General features: G+C 40.2%; 2 protein-coding genes across 3 annotated transcripts in view; both read right to left on the minus strand.

Annotated features, from left to right (window-relative positions):
* Positions 1 to 6,464, minus strand: part of LOC306989869 (sodium/potassium/calcium exchanger 3) — a 164,321-nt gene extending 157,857 nt beyond the window's left edge. The window contains exon 1 of the mRNA XM_079595928.1: positions 6,410 to 6,464. Coding sequence (XP_079452054.1) covers positions 6,410 to 6,446 — 37 coding nt within the window. The 5' untranslated portion in view covers positions 6,447 to 6,464. The remainder of the gene's footprint in view (positions 1 to 6,409) is intronic.
* A 4,534-nt stretch (positions 6,465 to 10,998) lies between these two features.
* Positions 10,999 to 15,937, minus strand: part of LOC307012115 (RAS guanyl-releasing protein 2) — a 57,807-nt gene continuing 52,868 nt past the window's right edge. For both annotated transcript variants that reach the window (XM_079638397.1, XM_079638396.1), the window contains 3 exons: positions 12,216 to 12,374; positions 11,819 to 11,881; positions 10,999 to 11,696 (listed from right to left, as the gene is read on the minus strand). In XM_079638397.1, coding sequence (XP_079494523.1) covers positions 11,823 to 11,881; positions 12,216 to 12,374 — 218 coding nt within the window. In that variant the 3' untranslated portion in view covers positions 10,999 to 11,696; positions 11,819 to 11,822. The remainder of the gene's footprint in view (positions 11,697 to 11,818; positions 11,882 to 12,215; positions 12,375 to 15,937) is intronic.

A 15,937-nucleotide genomic window follows, 5' to 3' on the forward strand; every position in this document is an offset into this window, starting at 1 on the left:
GTGATGGATTTCAAGGGTAGCCGGAGTGAGTTCCATCCATACAGGCCAGCAGCTGAGAAGCACCGTGGAAGGCCAAGCCATTTACGGATGAAGGAGTTGGCTTTTGCCTCCATCCGGCTTACGGCTAATGAGGTGACTTCGCACAGCTTCAGAGGCCACATCACCCTTGGGTACAGGGTGAAGTGATAACACCACACCTTGTACTTTCTATTGACAGTATATTCTGATTTACAGGATAACAAAAGTAGATATCCATAAATCCCTCTGTAATTTTTTTCCCATCTAATAAGTGAACACAATGAAAAAATAATTTTGAACCTAGCTTTATCCAATTCTGAGATTTCGTTTGTTTAAATATAGGCAAATTAGCGCATATTTAAATGGACTGCATTTATATAGCGCTTTCACAGACCCAATGGCCACCAAAGCGCTTTACAATATTGCCTCACATTCACCCATTCACTCACTCATTCATACACCGACGGCGGTGTCAGCCATGCAAGGCGATCCAGCTCGTCGGGAGCAGCTGGGGTTAGGTGTCTTGCTCAAGGACACCTCGACACTTGGTCAGGTGGAACCGGGGATTGAACCACCAACCTTCCGGTTTGTAGACAATCTACATGAACCACTGAGCCACTGTCGCCCCATATTTAATTAGAGAATGCCTAATTTGCATATTTAAACATTAAATTACAGAAAACTTGTAATAAATTTTTTTCTCATCTTAATGTAGGTAATCAACTGTGAAAGTTTCATGGTGATATCTGCTAGTTAAAAATATTACCCTATTCACCTGTAGTGTCTCGCCTTAAAGAGTTTGCAAAATTCTTCCTCTCCTATAGCAATAAATTAATCTCCTAATGTTGTTGCAGACCTGTCTGCCGGAGGAGAAAGAGACAGTTCTTCCCCTAGTATTAGTGTTGGGAAGGTCTACATTGGTGGATGCAGGTTGTGACACGTAGCTGGTGGGTTTTTATCTGTGCTGAATCTGGGCGGCGATGGTTGGGGTGGGGGGGATGAAGGTTTAATTTGAGGACACGACATGGTGGAGTGAGTCACTGATCTGCACATCGTGCAAGAGATATTTCGGCAGCATGTATAAACTGTACTGTGGAGATCAGGATCAAGGGTGCCCCAGTAAGGGCACTGATTCCACTGGGTGACATGAATAGCACTTTTTGCTGAGAATCACGGTGCGAATTACACAATGGCCTTCAGGGTGGTCAATGATTTTGCATGGTGCACACACACACACACACACACACACACACACACACACACACACACACACACACACACACACACACACACACACACACACACACACACACACACACACACACACACACACACACACACACACACACACACACACACCTTTACATATACTTTATATATTTTATTTTTTATCCTTTTTAGGGGACAGTTTTTATAATTACCTTATTAAAATCTACTTTGATGATACTATCTGTGTTGTTCAAATAACTACATTTAACCAGTCAATCACAATTCTGCAGACTGTTACCAATTCAATATGCTTCAACCTTCAAATAAAGCCATTTTTACACTGCAAAGGTTAAACAGAAGCTGCATCTGACATGGCATTTATGTTTATTATTATTAAGAATCAAAAATACAAAGTTGTGCTCATCCCAAACACCCTGATTGGGCTCAGATGCAGGACAAGGAAATAACAAAAACGAGTGAGCCAGCGACGTTGGTGGATGCAACCTTACACTTGTGTCTGCTGCCGGGGAAGCCATGTGAGCCTGCGACACCATGAGGTTACCATAGAAACATGTAGTATGCCGTTGATTGCTGTCGTGATTCAAGTAATAACCACGGTGCAGAAATAAGTTTCCTTATTAAAGGAAGAAGTTACACATGCAAGATACAGCTTTTACACTCAAGCCACATCTCATGAGGTCTTTAGTTGGAAACAACTTGTCAAGGCAGAAGGTAAAATTCAACTACTGTACCCCAAGAGCTAGCATAATGACAGAAAAATATGAAAAATTTACCCACCCGTCTAGAAGATGGATTATTGCAATGGAAATGTTTTTCAGGAAAAGATGGAGAGGGAATTTGAGTTGGTAGGTTCACAAGTAAATTTTTAGTCAACACAGTAATGTCATCCTCCTTAATGACATCCTCCTTAGGTGTACAAGCTGGAGAAAGACAAGACACAAGTTAAGCATTGTCTCTCCTTAGTTTGGTTAAGTATAAAACAATCTCTGGCCTTCTGTTCTCAGGCAATATATAAATAAAGCTTGCTTTCTTGCAACTGACCAGTCATCTCCTGATGCAGTAACGACAAGTAAGTAGTTCTCAAACATCTTTAGCTAGACCTCGAAAGGTTTAGATGGCTCACTAGTACACGGTAAGAATGGCGTAGGAAATCTTTCACGTAGAGCAGCAAAATCCTCATCGCCAATTTATAATGTTTAAATGGGTGGTAAAGTATGATTTCACTTTTCTAACTTTAGTTAGTGTGTAATGTTGCTGTTTGATCATAAACACCATTTGCAAACTTACAATGCTCAAAGTTCAAAGCAAAGGAAGATATTTGCTTTTAAAGAAAAGGACTACAACAAACGGCTGGTAGGGACTACACAACATTCCTCCGGGGTTAGTGACATCAGCAACCCCGACATGTACATAAACCGGGAACACGCAGTCCATGTTGAGAAGAGGAAAAGTTGTTGTATAAGAGTAGCCTACATTTGTGAGTCAGCTCAAACTTTAGCATCCATCTTTTCACATGCAATAGAAAGTCACTCTGTGTGCATCTCACAACAGTGGAATGTGAAGATAGTTAACTCCACATCAGCTACATAGATTCATCAACTAACCATTCAGAGACGTCCTGTTGCTTTCTGTTGTCACTTCTTGAGTCTCTCCATCATTGTCTGACTCCGTTTTTACATTAAATACAGAACAGTTTCTGTCATTTTAGTGTGTCTGCGTGAGGTAATCGCAGCTGTTAACACACATGATCTCTTGAAACTCCGCCCTCTGCAGCAGCTCATTTGCATTTAAAGGGCCAGGCACAAAACCCTCAAAAAGTGACAACTTTAACATGCTATATAAAAATATCTGTGGGGTATTTTGTGCTAAAACTTCACACACACACACACACACACACACACACACACACACACACACACACACACACACACACACACACACACACACACACACACCCACCCACGCACACACGCACGCATGCACGCACACACACACACACACTCTGGGGACACCAGAGATTTATTTTACATCTTGTGAAAATGGCTTTTTACCACCCCTTTAAATTCTGGTAAGCACAAGGCCAAGAAAGTTATCAATTCTTATACATTTATTAAAAAAATCAAAAGCAGGACAAGCAACCCAATAGTGCCAGGCGTTACATAATTGGCAGCAGGTGCAACATACTTCAATGCTTACTCTACACCTTTTATAGGTAACATGATGTGGATTACAGCGCCATCTCCAGACAAGTACACAAACACAACAATTACCTTTTTTAAATGATCCATTGTGTTAAAGGGGTCCTATTATGCTTTTTCACTTTTTCAACTTTAGTTAGTAAGTTATCTTGCTGTTTGAGCATAACAAACATCTGTAAGGTTACAAAGCTTAATGTCTACTCCAAAGGGAGACATTTTATTTAACCAAATCTACTTTCCAAGAACTACAAGAAGTTTTTTTTACGGACTTTGTCATAATGTTACTCATTTAAATAACCCCCACCCACGGATTATGCAAAAAAGTGGACAAGGCCTGATTGAGCTGCATTATGATTCAAGGATTCAAGGATTGTATTGTCATTCCAAAAACGGTACATTATCTGGAACAAAATTAGTTCTGAGGTCTGGTTAAATCCATCTCAAGTAAATAACAGGTCAGCAACTCATAAATAAATAAATAAATAAATACAAATACACAATCGTACCAACATTTAGGCACCATTAAACTTGAAAAATTAGCAGCATAGCAATAAAAGTGCAACATACCTTAAGACAAAAAGTTTAGTTAGTCAGTTCTGGTGTGTGGCAGAGTTTAATAGTCTAACAGCTTCTGGTCGTCCTAGTTCTACAAATAGTCTGTTGGCAGGGTGGAAGGAGTCCTTCACAAGGCTGGAAGCCCTACTCCTGTATCTGCTGATGTATGTGTCACTAACCACCGGGAGACTGCATCCAATAATCTTCTCTGCTGCCTTAACTACACGCTGCAGGGCCTTCCTATCTGAGGGTGCTTTCACACTGGCAGTTTAGTTCGGAACGGGACACGGTTCTCATGATAAATCCCTAATATGAACGCTGTCATGCAGACTCGGGTGCGCACTGGGGTACCGAACCCGAGACTACCTGGAGGAGGTGGTCTGAGTTCGGTTGTTCCCGAACCGTGCCGCGGTTCACGTGAATGTGAGATCAACACAGACTCGGGTGCGCACTTGTTCAGGAAGTAAGGTGACCTGCGCATGCTAATTATGATGTATTTAGTTAAATACAACACATGTAAGGGATGATAGTGTTGATGATTTACCTTGGATACGAGCGAGAGTGAGCCTGCAGTGTATTCGCGCATAGCGCGTGGAATCAGGGCAACAAATATGGAAATCCACTGTCACCTCAAAAGAGTCCGTTTGCAAGCAGCAGAAGACCACCTTAAACACGCACAGTAAATCTGTGTTGTTCACTCAGCTGCGCATATTAACACCAAATTAATAAACACAATATATTGACCCGCTTTCTGTTTTCTATCATGCGCCATGCACGTTTGCGATGGCGTAATATGTACGCAAACGCTCCAGGGTTCGATAGAATCAAGTTGAGTGTGAAACCAGACCACCGCTGCGGGGGGCGCCAGAATGTTATGAATCTTTACAGACTGTCTTCTATTGTTTAAAAAGTCCAGTACCTAGTTGCACAGTGAATAACTCAGTCCAAGAGTCTCCAGTTTATGTATCAGTGTCTGTGGAATGATTGTATTAAAAGCAGTACTAAAATCTAGAAAAAGCAGTCTCACATTTAAGTGTCTTTGCTCTCAAGGTGGTTGAGGGCCAGATGCACAACTGAAGAGACAGCATCTGCTGTAGACCTGGGTTTTTTTGTATACATAATTAGGGTCAATGCTGGCATCAATTTGCCCACTTATTCGAGTCATGGCCAACCGCTCAAAGCACTTCATCACTATCGGGATGTGTGCTACTGAGCGATAGTCATTCAAGCATGACACTGTAGTGGTCTAAGGCACAAGGATGATGGTGGCAGATTTAAAACATGATGGTACAACTGCTTTAGAGGGTGAGATGTTAAAAATGTCAGTCAGTACCTCCGAGAGCTGATGTGCACAGTCTTTCAGGACCCTGCCTGGGATGTTATCTGGGCCTGCAGCTTTCCGTGGCTTAACTCTCAGCAGGACCCTCCCAACGTCCTCTGTGATTACACTGGGTGGCTGCTCACCAGGTGTATCTAGTCTAGTGGAAGGGGTGGTGTTGGAGTCTTCAAAGCGAGCATAAAAACTGTTGACCGCATCAGGAAGAGATGGGTCGCTAGGGCATTCAGTGTCTCTTCTCTTGTAATCAGTGATGCTCTTAATGCCGGCCCACATGCTTCGGGGGTGGATCACAAGCAATCACATAAAAAGCATCCAGGTGCTTGTTTTGGAGAGAGCTTAAGTTATCATGAAGTTCTCCTAGCGCCTCACTAGCTTTGGTGCTAGGAGGGATGTAAACAACTACAAAGAACAGCGCTGTGAACTCTCGTGGTAAATAGTATGGCCGACATTTGATGGTCATATATTCGACAGCTTCAGAGCAGTGACTGCTAATAATGGAAGAGTTAGTGCACCAACCTTTGTTGATATACACGCAGAGTCCCTGAGTCTTCTCCGAGTCTTCCCCGATAACTGACTCCGCTCAGCGCCAGCCAACGCGCGAAAGCACATTTGAATTTAGCAGTTGATCACGTGATGCACTTACCGTTCTAATCACACTGGTGTGATCGTACGCTTCAGGGACCAGCCTAGACTGATCACACCAGTGTGATCATACGTGCAAAAGGTTTAAGCAATGTTTTGTCAATAAAAGCACGCAGCAGTTCCTCATCTCTTTGTTCACAGCCTTAGTATATATATTTTTTGCAGCCTTAGTAAATCCATTTTGTTACCCAATGCCCGCACATCGGCTAAAATTTTAAACACTGTTCCTTTCTGAACATTATAACCCCAATGATTATCTTTGTGCTGCACATTTTACAGAGAACAGCTTCAAGAACCTAAGATGAGTACAATGCAGGCTACACACAAAAGCTTCTCCTGAAATGGAGCAGTTCCCACTTTGTCGGGTGTTATTTAGTTTAAAGGGTTAGTTCACCCAAAAATGAAAATAATGTCATTAATGACTCACCCTCATGTCGTTCTAAGCCCGTAAGACCTCCGTTCATCTTCGGAACACAGTTTAAGATATTTTAGATTTAGTCCGAGAGATTTCTGTCCCTCCATTGAAAATGTATATACGGTATACTGTCCATGTCCATAAAGGTAATTAAAACATCATCAAAGTAGTCCATGTGACATCAGTGGGTTAGTTAGAAGTTTTTGAAGCATCGAAAATACTTTTTGGTCCAAAAATAACACAAAATAAGACTTTATTCAGCATTGTATTCTCTCCCGGGTCTGTTGTCAATCCTTCACAGTTACGCTGATGGCGTAAGACGCTGATGACGTGTTATCTGGTGCGCCCGAGCTTCATTTATAGACTGAGGGAAACGCACGCTGTAAAAGTGTCTCATCCGCGACATGCACATTTACGCACCATTAAAAAAATGATATCCACGCAAACAATGTAGAATAGCTTGAATATAGCGTGCGTCTCCCTCAGACTGTAAACGAAGCTTGGGCGCACCAGATAAAACGTCATCAGCGCCTTACGTCAGCAGCGTCACTGCGGAGTCCTGAGCGCAGATTGACAACAGACCCGGGAGAGAATACAATGCTGAATAAAGTCTTATTTTGTGTTATTTTTGGACCAAAAAGTATTTTCGATGCTTCAAAAACTTCTAACTAACCCACTGATGTCACATGGACTACTTTGATGATGTTTTAATTACCTTTATGGACATGGACAGTATACTGTATATACAGTTTCAATGGACGGACAGAAAGCTCTCGGACTAAATCTAAAATATCTTAAACTGTGTTCCGAAGATGAACGGAGGTCTTACGGGCTTAGAACGACATGAGGGTGAGTCATTAATGACATTATTTTCATTTTTGGGTGAACTAACCCTTTAAAGGACTGTACTGGCTGTGTTGTTTTGATTTGTGATCACCAGGGGGCGTCAGTAAATGAATAGAAATAGAACTGAATAGAACTAACAAGTCGTCCTTCTTCTGGGTGGGCCAAACTAAACTGTCAATCACATCCACATCAAATCAGAAAATACTATGAAAAATACTGTGCCTTTTTTAACTGCGGCCCCAATTTATGTAGTAATTTCACTAGAGAAAAGGCCTAAGAGTCTTTATCATTGATTGGTAATACTGGCAAGCAGATTAGCTTATTTTCTTGTCTAACATATTTACGATCACCTACTTGAACTTCAGTTGTTCTTACTTGACATCAGCTCCGGGTATTGTGGCTGTGACCTTACCCACTGGCCAGAGAGCCCTGGGAAGTAGCTGGTCAACTATCATCACCACTTGTCCATTCTCCAGGTTCTTGGCCCCTTCAGTCATCCACTTTGAACAGGTTTGTAGTTCAGGTAGATACTGTGTTATGAAGTTTGCCCAGAAATGATCAGTGACGATCTGACTGTGTCTCCAGCGTTTCCTACTCAGCACCTCTGACTTAGGGTATACAACCTGTGGTATGTCGGGGTCCGGCCAACCCATGAAAAGGCTGTTTGGAGAGACAGGATTAACATCCGCTACATCAGAAGACACATAACCAAGGGTTTCCTTCGATTTCTACCAGGACTGTTGTCAGCACTTCCTCAGACACATGTTGTGCTCCAAGAGTCAAGGTTGAGTGCAGCTTTCAGCGTCCTGATTTTTCCCATATACCACGAAGTGGGGAGCTCCTGGGGGATTAAAGTGGAACTGGATTTGCTGCTTTGCAAGTTGGCTTTGTAGGGTGGGCTGCAAGGCTGTGAATGCTTCTGACAGCTCTCGTTTACCTCCTTTGAAATTAGTCCCCTGGTCCAAAAAGAGTCCATGAGGTCATGAGGAATGAATCTGAGATAATGTTGGTGAGCATTTCTCATTGCGCCATCCTATTTTAATTGTAAAAGGCCCAAAACAGTCAACACCAGTTGAATAGAATGCAGGTTGGTAGAGGCGAAGGCGGGCAGGTGGTAAATCAGCCTACGTGGGATTTCAGGTTTCCCACACCATTTTCTGTACTCACTGCACTCGTGTAGATGTTGACTCGCAGGATCCAGTATCAATGGCGTATCTCTGCAAATACTCTTTCTGCCCCTGGGTGACGTCATTTCTTATCAAAATGCTGGATTAGAAAATGACTAAGGGGGTGTTTGGGTTCAAATATAATGGGGTGAACAGACTCTTGGTCAAGCAAATCACTGCGCCCCAGATGGCCACCTACACTTATGAGCCCAGTACACTGGTCAATCTCTAGGGCAAGTGTGTGTAACCAGTTGGAAGGCAAGGGTTTGCCAGCCCTTAATGCCTCGATTTCAGTGGGGAAGGATGTAGCTTGTGCTTCCTTTGGAAGAGAGATCTTTGCTGCTGCATAGACTTGGGCAGATAGCTCTACTGACTTTTTAGTATGTCCAGACCGTTCTAGTGCTTTTTTTCTTAACTAGTTCTATGAGACTGTGAAACTGAGTCTTGCAAAGCTTTAGAAATAACTACTGTAGTAAGGCCACAGAAGCTCACCTTTTCTCTTCATCTGTGTTGTCTGTGGCTGGCTCCACTGGGTCAATGGGCCAGTATTTTGGGTCCTGCCATAGGAAGTTAGGTCCTCAGTTCTATCAAGCTAAGAGAACTGCCAGAGTGATTTACCATGAGTGATGTCATCTGCAGCGTTGTCTTCAGACTTTACATACCGCCTTGCTTGAGGAGACATCAGCTCTTGAATTTTGGTAATTCTCGTGCACACACTTTTAAAATCACTCAATAAGATCCGCTGCCGAATGCCCAGGGTAAGTTCCCTTTCTAGAAGCCTTGCCAACTGGGCCCATGTGAGTGCTGCACAGTTCTAATCTCGGTATAGATAACTGCCGTTTATGTGTCACTCTAGATCTTGCTGAATTGAATGCAACCTCCACTTGGCCTTCAGTATTTTGTGTTCTGAGATATGCAACTTACCCATATGCATGATCTGAAGCATCACAAAATATGTTAATGTCTCTTATGCAGGCTTCAGAATCCAGCTGGGGACTGCTATAACATCGTGGGATGACAATTCCCTCAATGTCCTAAAAGGTAAATTACACACTGCATACAAAGGGAATATTCGAAAAAAAATCATAAGGGGCACTTTAACTGAGCAAACTACACAAAAGCTAATTGAGACAAAGTTGAAAAGTTGAATGTAAATGATATCAAAATCTTCTTTGGCATTAATCCGCACAACCGTATTTGGAATATCAAAAAAAGGTAAGAGCAATGTTTGTGTTGTTATTGCATTACTTAAATACAGAAAATTTCAAGACATTACTCATTTAAAAGGACATCTCACCCAAATTTTTTTTATCTGGTTGTCAAAAGATTATATTTTGAAGAATGTTCTGCGCTCCAACCCCCCAACAACAACAAACCTATAACATAAAAAATAAAAAAAACTTTTTCAGAATATTTTCTATTGTGTTCTGCAGTCATACACGTTTTTTTTGCCATCTGTAATGACATGAGATTTAACTTCATCCTTTTCCAAAACTAGGGGGCGCTATAACTTAAGAAAATCCTAATAGTGCAAGTGCGAGAAGTTTGTAAATATTTTTTTATGACTACAGACTCTGGTTGCAGTAGAAAAGAAGAGAAGAGAGGCTCGTGTAATTTTGTCGCTCATATATATTTTGATATAGCAATATTTATTATGTCACTGAAAAATTCCTACAGACTGGCACATTAAAAGGTAGTTGCATGAGAAAAATACATTCAATTACACCAAGGAAAATTCATCTTTTGTATTACAGAACAAACATATTTCAGTGTGCAACACAACAAATTGACTTAAATGTAAAATGCATTCTCAGATCTTCCTGTACATATAAAAACAAATAATTCAACATAAGATATTTGAAAAGAACATAGTTAATATGCATACAATACATGAGTTACATGCCTAATGTCACATCACATAAGAGTCAGATTTACCAGACTAATATTGACAGTTTCCTCAGATCATTGGAAGAATTTTGGAAATCTCGTCTTAGCAACTGCTACAATATATATTGAAAAATAGAGAGGAAAAGGATATTCTCTAATGAGAGATATTGACCAATAGTGTTGTGAAACAGATTATGCTTTTGGCTTGGCATCTTCCTGCAATAGAGCCAGACTTTTTTAAAGGGGTGTTTTACCACAAGAACTACTAAAAATCTAAATATAATTACATTTAAAAATATATATATATTTATTTCATTCAGATCGAACAGCAAAAATACCTTAATGTATTTCATCAGCATGCCATGTTACATCCAAACGATCATGAGTTATTACATTTAACCCTTTAAATAATGAGAATGAGAATTTGGGGAGTGACTGAGCCAAAAGAATGAATTCAAATTCTTTATGAATGTTTAATGCTCAGATATGCAGAGGGAAAAGGCTCTTAACATGTGGCCCAAAGATTTAATCTTTTTTTACCAGCATATTCCCCAGACGAAGAAAAACAATTGACACACTAAGTAAAGAAAAAACTTTTCAGGGGTGAATAGCTCACCAATAATTAATTGTTTATGTTAAAATGTTTGTTCGTGCACAATATTTATGGTATGAAAGAACAACTTTTTTTTTTTTTTTTTTTTTGACAACTTACAATTTACACAACTTGGATGACGAAGATTTTGATGCACCAATTACAGGTGGAATATCTATGAGTAACTTTTATTGCAGTTAAGTCTCGCAAGATACCTTAATTGAATTCATTAATTGGGACACCCCCTCCCCTCCCCCCCTGCCCCCTGTCGTTTTAAGATTTAAAGAACATTACTGGTTGCATAATATCAACTATATTTTAGGTGCAATCACATAAACACACATACCAGATACTGAAACTGAAATTCATCCAGAACTGCTTTGGTGATGTTAGAAGATCTCATTACTTTAGTGAACGTACATTTCAAAATGTACATTTCTGAAACTCAGAACATGGTAACCGAATTAACTTACTTTTTATTAAGTTGATGATAAATTTCTTCATTCTCTTTCATATTTTTTTTTTTCAGGAGCCTGGGTAAAATATACACCATAATGATAAATCCTACAAATATGCTTGAGATTTTGAGATATGTTTGAGATTACATTCAGACTTTAAAAGGAAGAGGTGCAGTTCCAGCTTCAGTCCAGCAGAGAGCAGCATGCCTATGTCTCATGATGTGTCAGTGGCTGTGACAGTGAACACAGTCGATTAAAATTTTTTATAATTTTCCTGACTCTTATCAGCTCTTTTTTTCTTCAACATTGGGTGTGAATGGAAGAAATTTGCCCCAACACGAACTGTACATCTGTACATACAGGGAACAATATTGAGTTAATACAATGTGTAATGTTTTGTATTCAACATAATAGTTGTTGTCTTTTTTTTCAAGATGTTTTTATGTAGTGATTAAGCAGAATGTTGGTTTACCAGTTTAAAGGTGACAGTCAAATACACCCTGTTCTGCTGCCTCAACATCCTCTTCTGTGATGACTGAAGACCAAAGAATAAACAGAAATAGACAGAAAGTTTGTTAAACACCTGAAAGCTTCCGCCACGGAATTAATAAATAAAAAGTAATTGCGACTTTTCATCTCACAATTTTGACTTTTTTTTCTCACAATTACAAGTTAATATCTCACAATTCTGACAGAGTTATAAACTCGAAATTGCAAGAAATAAAGGCAAAAATGCAAGATGTAAACATGTAACGGCAAGAAAAATGTTCAGAATTGTGAGATAAAAAGTCGCAATTATCTTTTTTATTTCTAAGCTTTAAGCTTCTAAGTTTAGAAATTATCTGCAGTGTGTGTGAGGATATGTTTACCTGTGTTCTGCAGGTTTGATTGAGCATTACTGGACAGAGGAAAGCTGTAGGATCTGGACTGTAATGACGGGGGTGTTTCATGACTGATGCTTTTCGTTCTTTTACGGCATTCAATCGTCAGACGTCCATGACATGCTTTATGACAGTTCACACCACAAACTGAGAGAGAGAGAGAGAGAGAGAGAGAGAGAGAGAGAGAGAGAGAGAGAGAGAGAGAGAGAGAGAGAGAGAGAGAGAGAGAGAGAGAGAGAGAGAGAGAGAGAGAGAGAGAGAGAGAGAGAGAGAGAGAGAGAGAGAGAGAGAGAGAGAGAGAAAGCCCTTGTGAAAAAGAAGTGTGCATAATTGTATTGAATGTTCACTAGGCTATAGTGTTTTTCAAATCTTAAAAGTATAATTTAAAAAACTACTAGCAGATAATATAATATGAATGAAAACTGACTCTAAAGTACATTTCAAATCATTGTTTTAATGTTTGGTGACACTTTTTATTTCAGTGTCCTTGTTACAGGTTACATGTAGTAATAACTGTATACTGTAGTAATAACTATAAATCATGCATAATTACATGCAACTAACCCAAACCTAGCCCTAAGTACACGTAGTTAATTAATATTACTCAGTACTAAATTACACTGTATTTAATTACACTGTAACATGGACACTTTATAAAAGTGTAACCTAATATTTTGTCGTATTTAAATAAGTGCAGTAGATTTTGATGTGTTGACTTAATTACTAACACACATGTAAATCACTTACTATACATCAACTACCAGCAATAACTGTAGTGTGTTATTTTATATTAAGGTTAATATAGTTACTAACTTAAATGTTTAACATTACAATACATTTAAAGGTGACCTATTATGCCCATTTTCACATGTCATATAAATGTCCTATGTCCTCAGAAAGTTTCAGCTCAAAATACCAGCCTGATTTTTTATTATAGCTTGTCAAAGTTGCCCCTTTTTGGGTGTGAGGGAAAACGCTCCGTTTGTGTGTGTCCCTTTAAATGCAAATGAGCTGCTGCTCCGTCTCCGTTTAGAAGAGGACCGACATGTGCTTCGGATACAGGAACAACATGACAGACGAATTTCTCTCAGGTAAAATGTCAATAATACCCAGCAGCCTTATATGTTTGAACCGGAGTCAGACACCGATAGAGAGACTTAGGAAGAGGCTGCAACTGTTAGACCAGCCCGATCTCATCCCAAGGCGTAATATACTGACGCTTTTGACAAATCGTCTACATCCAACGCACATGGCACCCTTTAGCGTCAATATGAGACGCCGATAGATATGGGCCAGAAGGCGCCTCCTAGCGGTCTAACCCTAACCCTACCCCAGACCTAAACCCAACCATAACCGAACAAAGCTCTGTGCGTCTCATATTGACGCTAAAGGGTGCCATGTGCGTTGGATGTAGACGATTTGTCAAAAGCGTCAGTATATGACGCCCAAGGATGAGAATGCGTTGGTTAGACTGTACATGGATGTTTCTGAATGGTTTGTGGATACATTTATGTAAATTAGTTGTTGCGGTGTTAGGCTACGTTTTCATCTCATCATTGACTAGCTTGTACCGTCATGTTAATCTATAAACTGTTGTATAGTTGCTTGTGTGTGTATTAGAATGCCCACAGAGCCAAAAATATAGCCAATACAAACAGCATCTAGTCATAGTTGGGGGCGTGGCGAGGGTGGAGTCGGCAGGGGGGGAAAACACAGCGAACATCGTGTGTATTTGAATGACAAAAATCTTGTATTGCGAGTCATTGATGGCCTGCCGAACGGCAACGGTACATTGCAAAATTAACTGCAATAGGTTATGATTGCCCTTATTTAATTAAAAACTGGGTCAATGACCCAACCAAATGGCCGGAGGTGTCGTTTCCAGACATATATTTTGTTATCTGGTTGAATCTCAAGGTATGACATGTACTGGTAGCTGTAGCGGTAACATTAGCCAATAAGTCAATCAACTTTCGTATATGTTGCATACTATAACTCTATAAAACCTTGTCACATGTACGTATGCTTCACTCCAAACTATTAATCCTTTTGCAAAACAGTGATCAGTAGTACGAATTTGGCGAGGCACTGTGTTGACAGTTATCCCTAACTCACAGACTGCAGTCTGTATTGAGTGTAGACCTCGAACTACTCCATAGGTTCACGGCTCGCGTCATTACGTAGCGATTGGCCTCTTTGTGGTTCTGTGTGCTTATTAGGAAGGATGTAGAACTTCAATTCATAATTTGTTTGTTTATTGGCGGTACAGAAAACGACACAGCAACTCTTCGGCATGATTGTCCCGTGTATTTCAATTAGCGCCAAGGCAATGTTTTCCCCCACGGGCTAAATTCACGTCATGTGACGGGGCGTTCCCGGGGGCGTTCCCAGACCAACCGTCTGTATGTATGCTGCATGGAGATAGAGCAGGTATTGTTTTGTTTATGGCCTGGCTATAATGTCGGACTGCTGCTTCACACTCAGGGCGGGATCTAGTGTATATCGCCACCAGTGGGCGGGGTTTCCCGACTCATACGTAGTTGTAGGGGGAAATTTGAAACAGCTTGTTGTGAGAAATTGATAATGATATAATATGGGGTCGATTATAACAAAAGTATTGGGTGGATGTTTACCATTATAGGGTGTTTCACTGTGGACACACATTTGTCCACCTTACAAAACACCTTATAAGAGTGAATTTTGCATAATAGGCCCCCTTTAAATGCATGACAAACACGGTTCAATAGAAATGAGTTTAACCTCATTAGGTAAAAGTATATTTTAGCTGATCACAAGTGCTTTCGGTGCTGTACATTCGGCAGTACACTTCAACCATATTTCAATAACAATAGAAGTAATTATGAAATTACATATAAAGATGTACTTAAGTTCTATGTAAGTGGTTAAAAATCACTCTAAAGTTTAAATAAATGCATTTCAGTTAGCACACATTTTAAAGAAAATAATTACAAGTTCTCTTTTTAAAAGTATGCCACATGTACTTTTTCACAACACAACAGAAACTGAGAGACAGTAAAGGATTAAGGGAGTCAAAACACTGATAGAGAGTTGACGTCTGACAGGAGGCTTTTTTCACACTCCAATGACAAGCGATAAAAACACTACAAGCGTGACAAAAGATGTATGAAATAAAAATAAAAAAAGAGAAGTACTTTCTCATTTCTTCCATATCCTTTAATTTTAACACTTGTCTCATTTCTCTCACCTAAATGTCAACACTAGCTATTTTGGCCATGTTGCAAGTTTCTCTTTTTACTCACAATCAATATGTACTGTACAGGCCTCCCTAAACATATTTAAACACAGAACTGAGAGAACAACAGCAGGAGAGAACATCAGTCTGTGAGTGTTTACTTTTCTCAGTAGATTTTAGCGTGGTTCTTTGTTGCTAGAAAACTTTGTTTTGTTTACTGTGTTTACTCTGGTAAAACGCGAGGCCACGCGGCCTTTGTTTGCGTGTTGTGACTTTTGAGTTTCGCTTGGCTAAAGAGTAGGGCGTGGCCTGCTGTGTTCAACAACGAGGTATTAGGCGTGTATAAATGGGTTAGTGAACCGCGGTCGCGGTAGCTGTGGTGTGAAACCCTCATCGTGTGGAGACCGAAGAGTGTAAAGACCAACGACTCCACCTGTGCGACTCCACCGAGCCAGGACACCGACAAGGCACTTGAGTATTAATTTCTCATTATCTG

This window comes from Phoxinus phoxinus (assembly GCF_949152265.1).
Source record: "Phoxinus phoxinus genome assembly, chromosome: 2".
NCBI classification, from domain to species: Eukaryota; Metazoa; Chordata; class Actinopteri; order Cypriniformes; family Leuciscidae; genus Phoxinus; species Phoxinus phoxinus.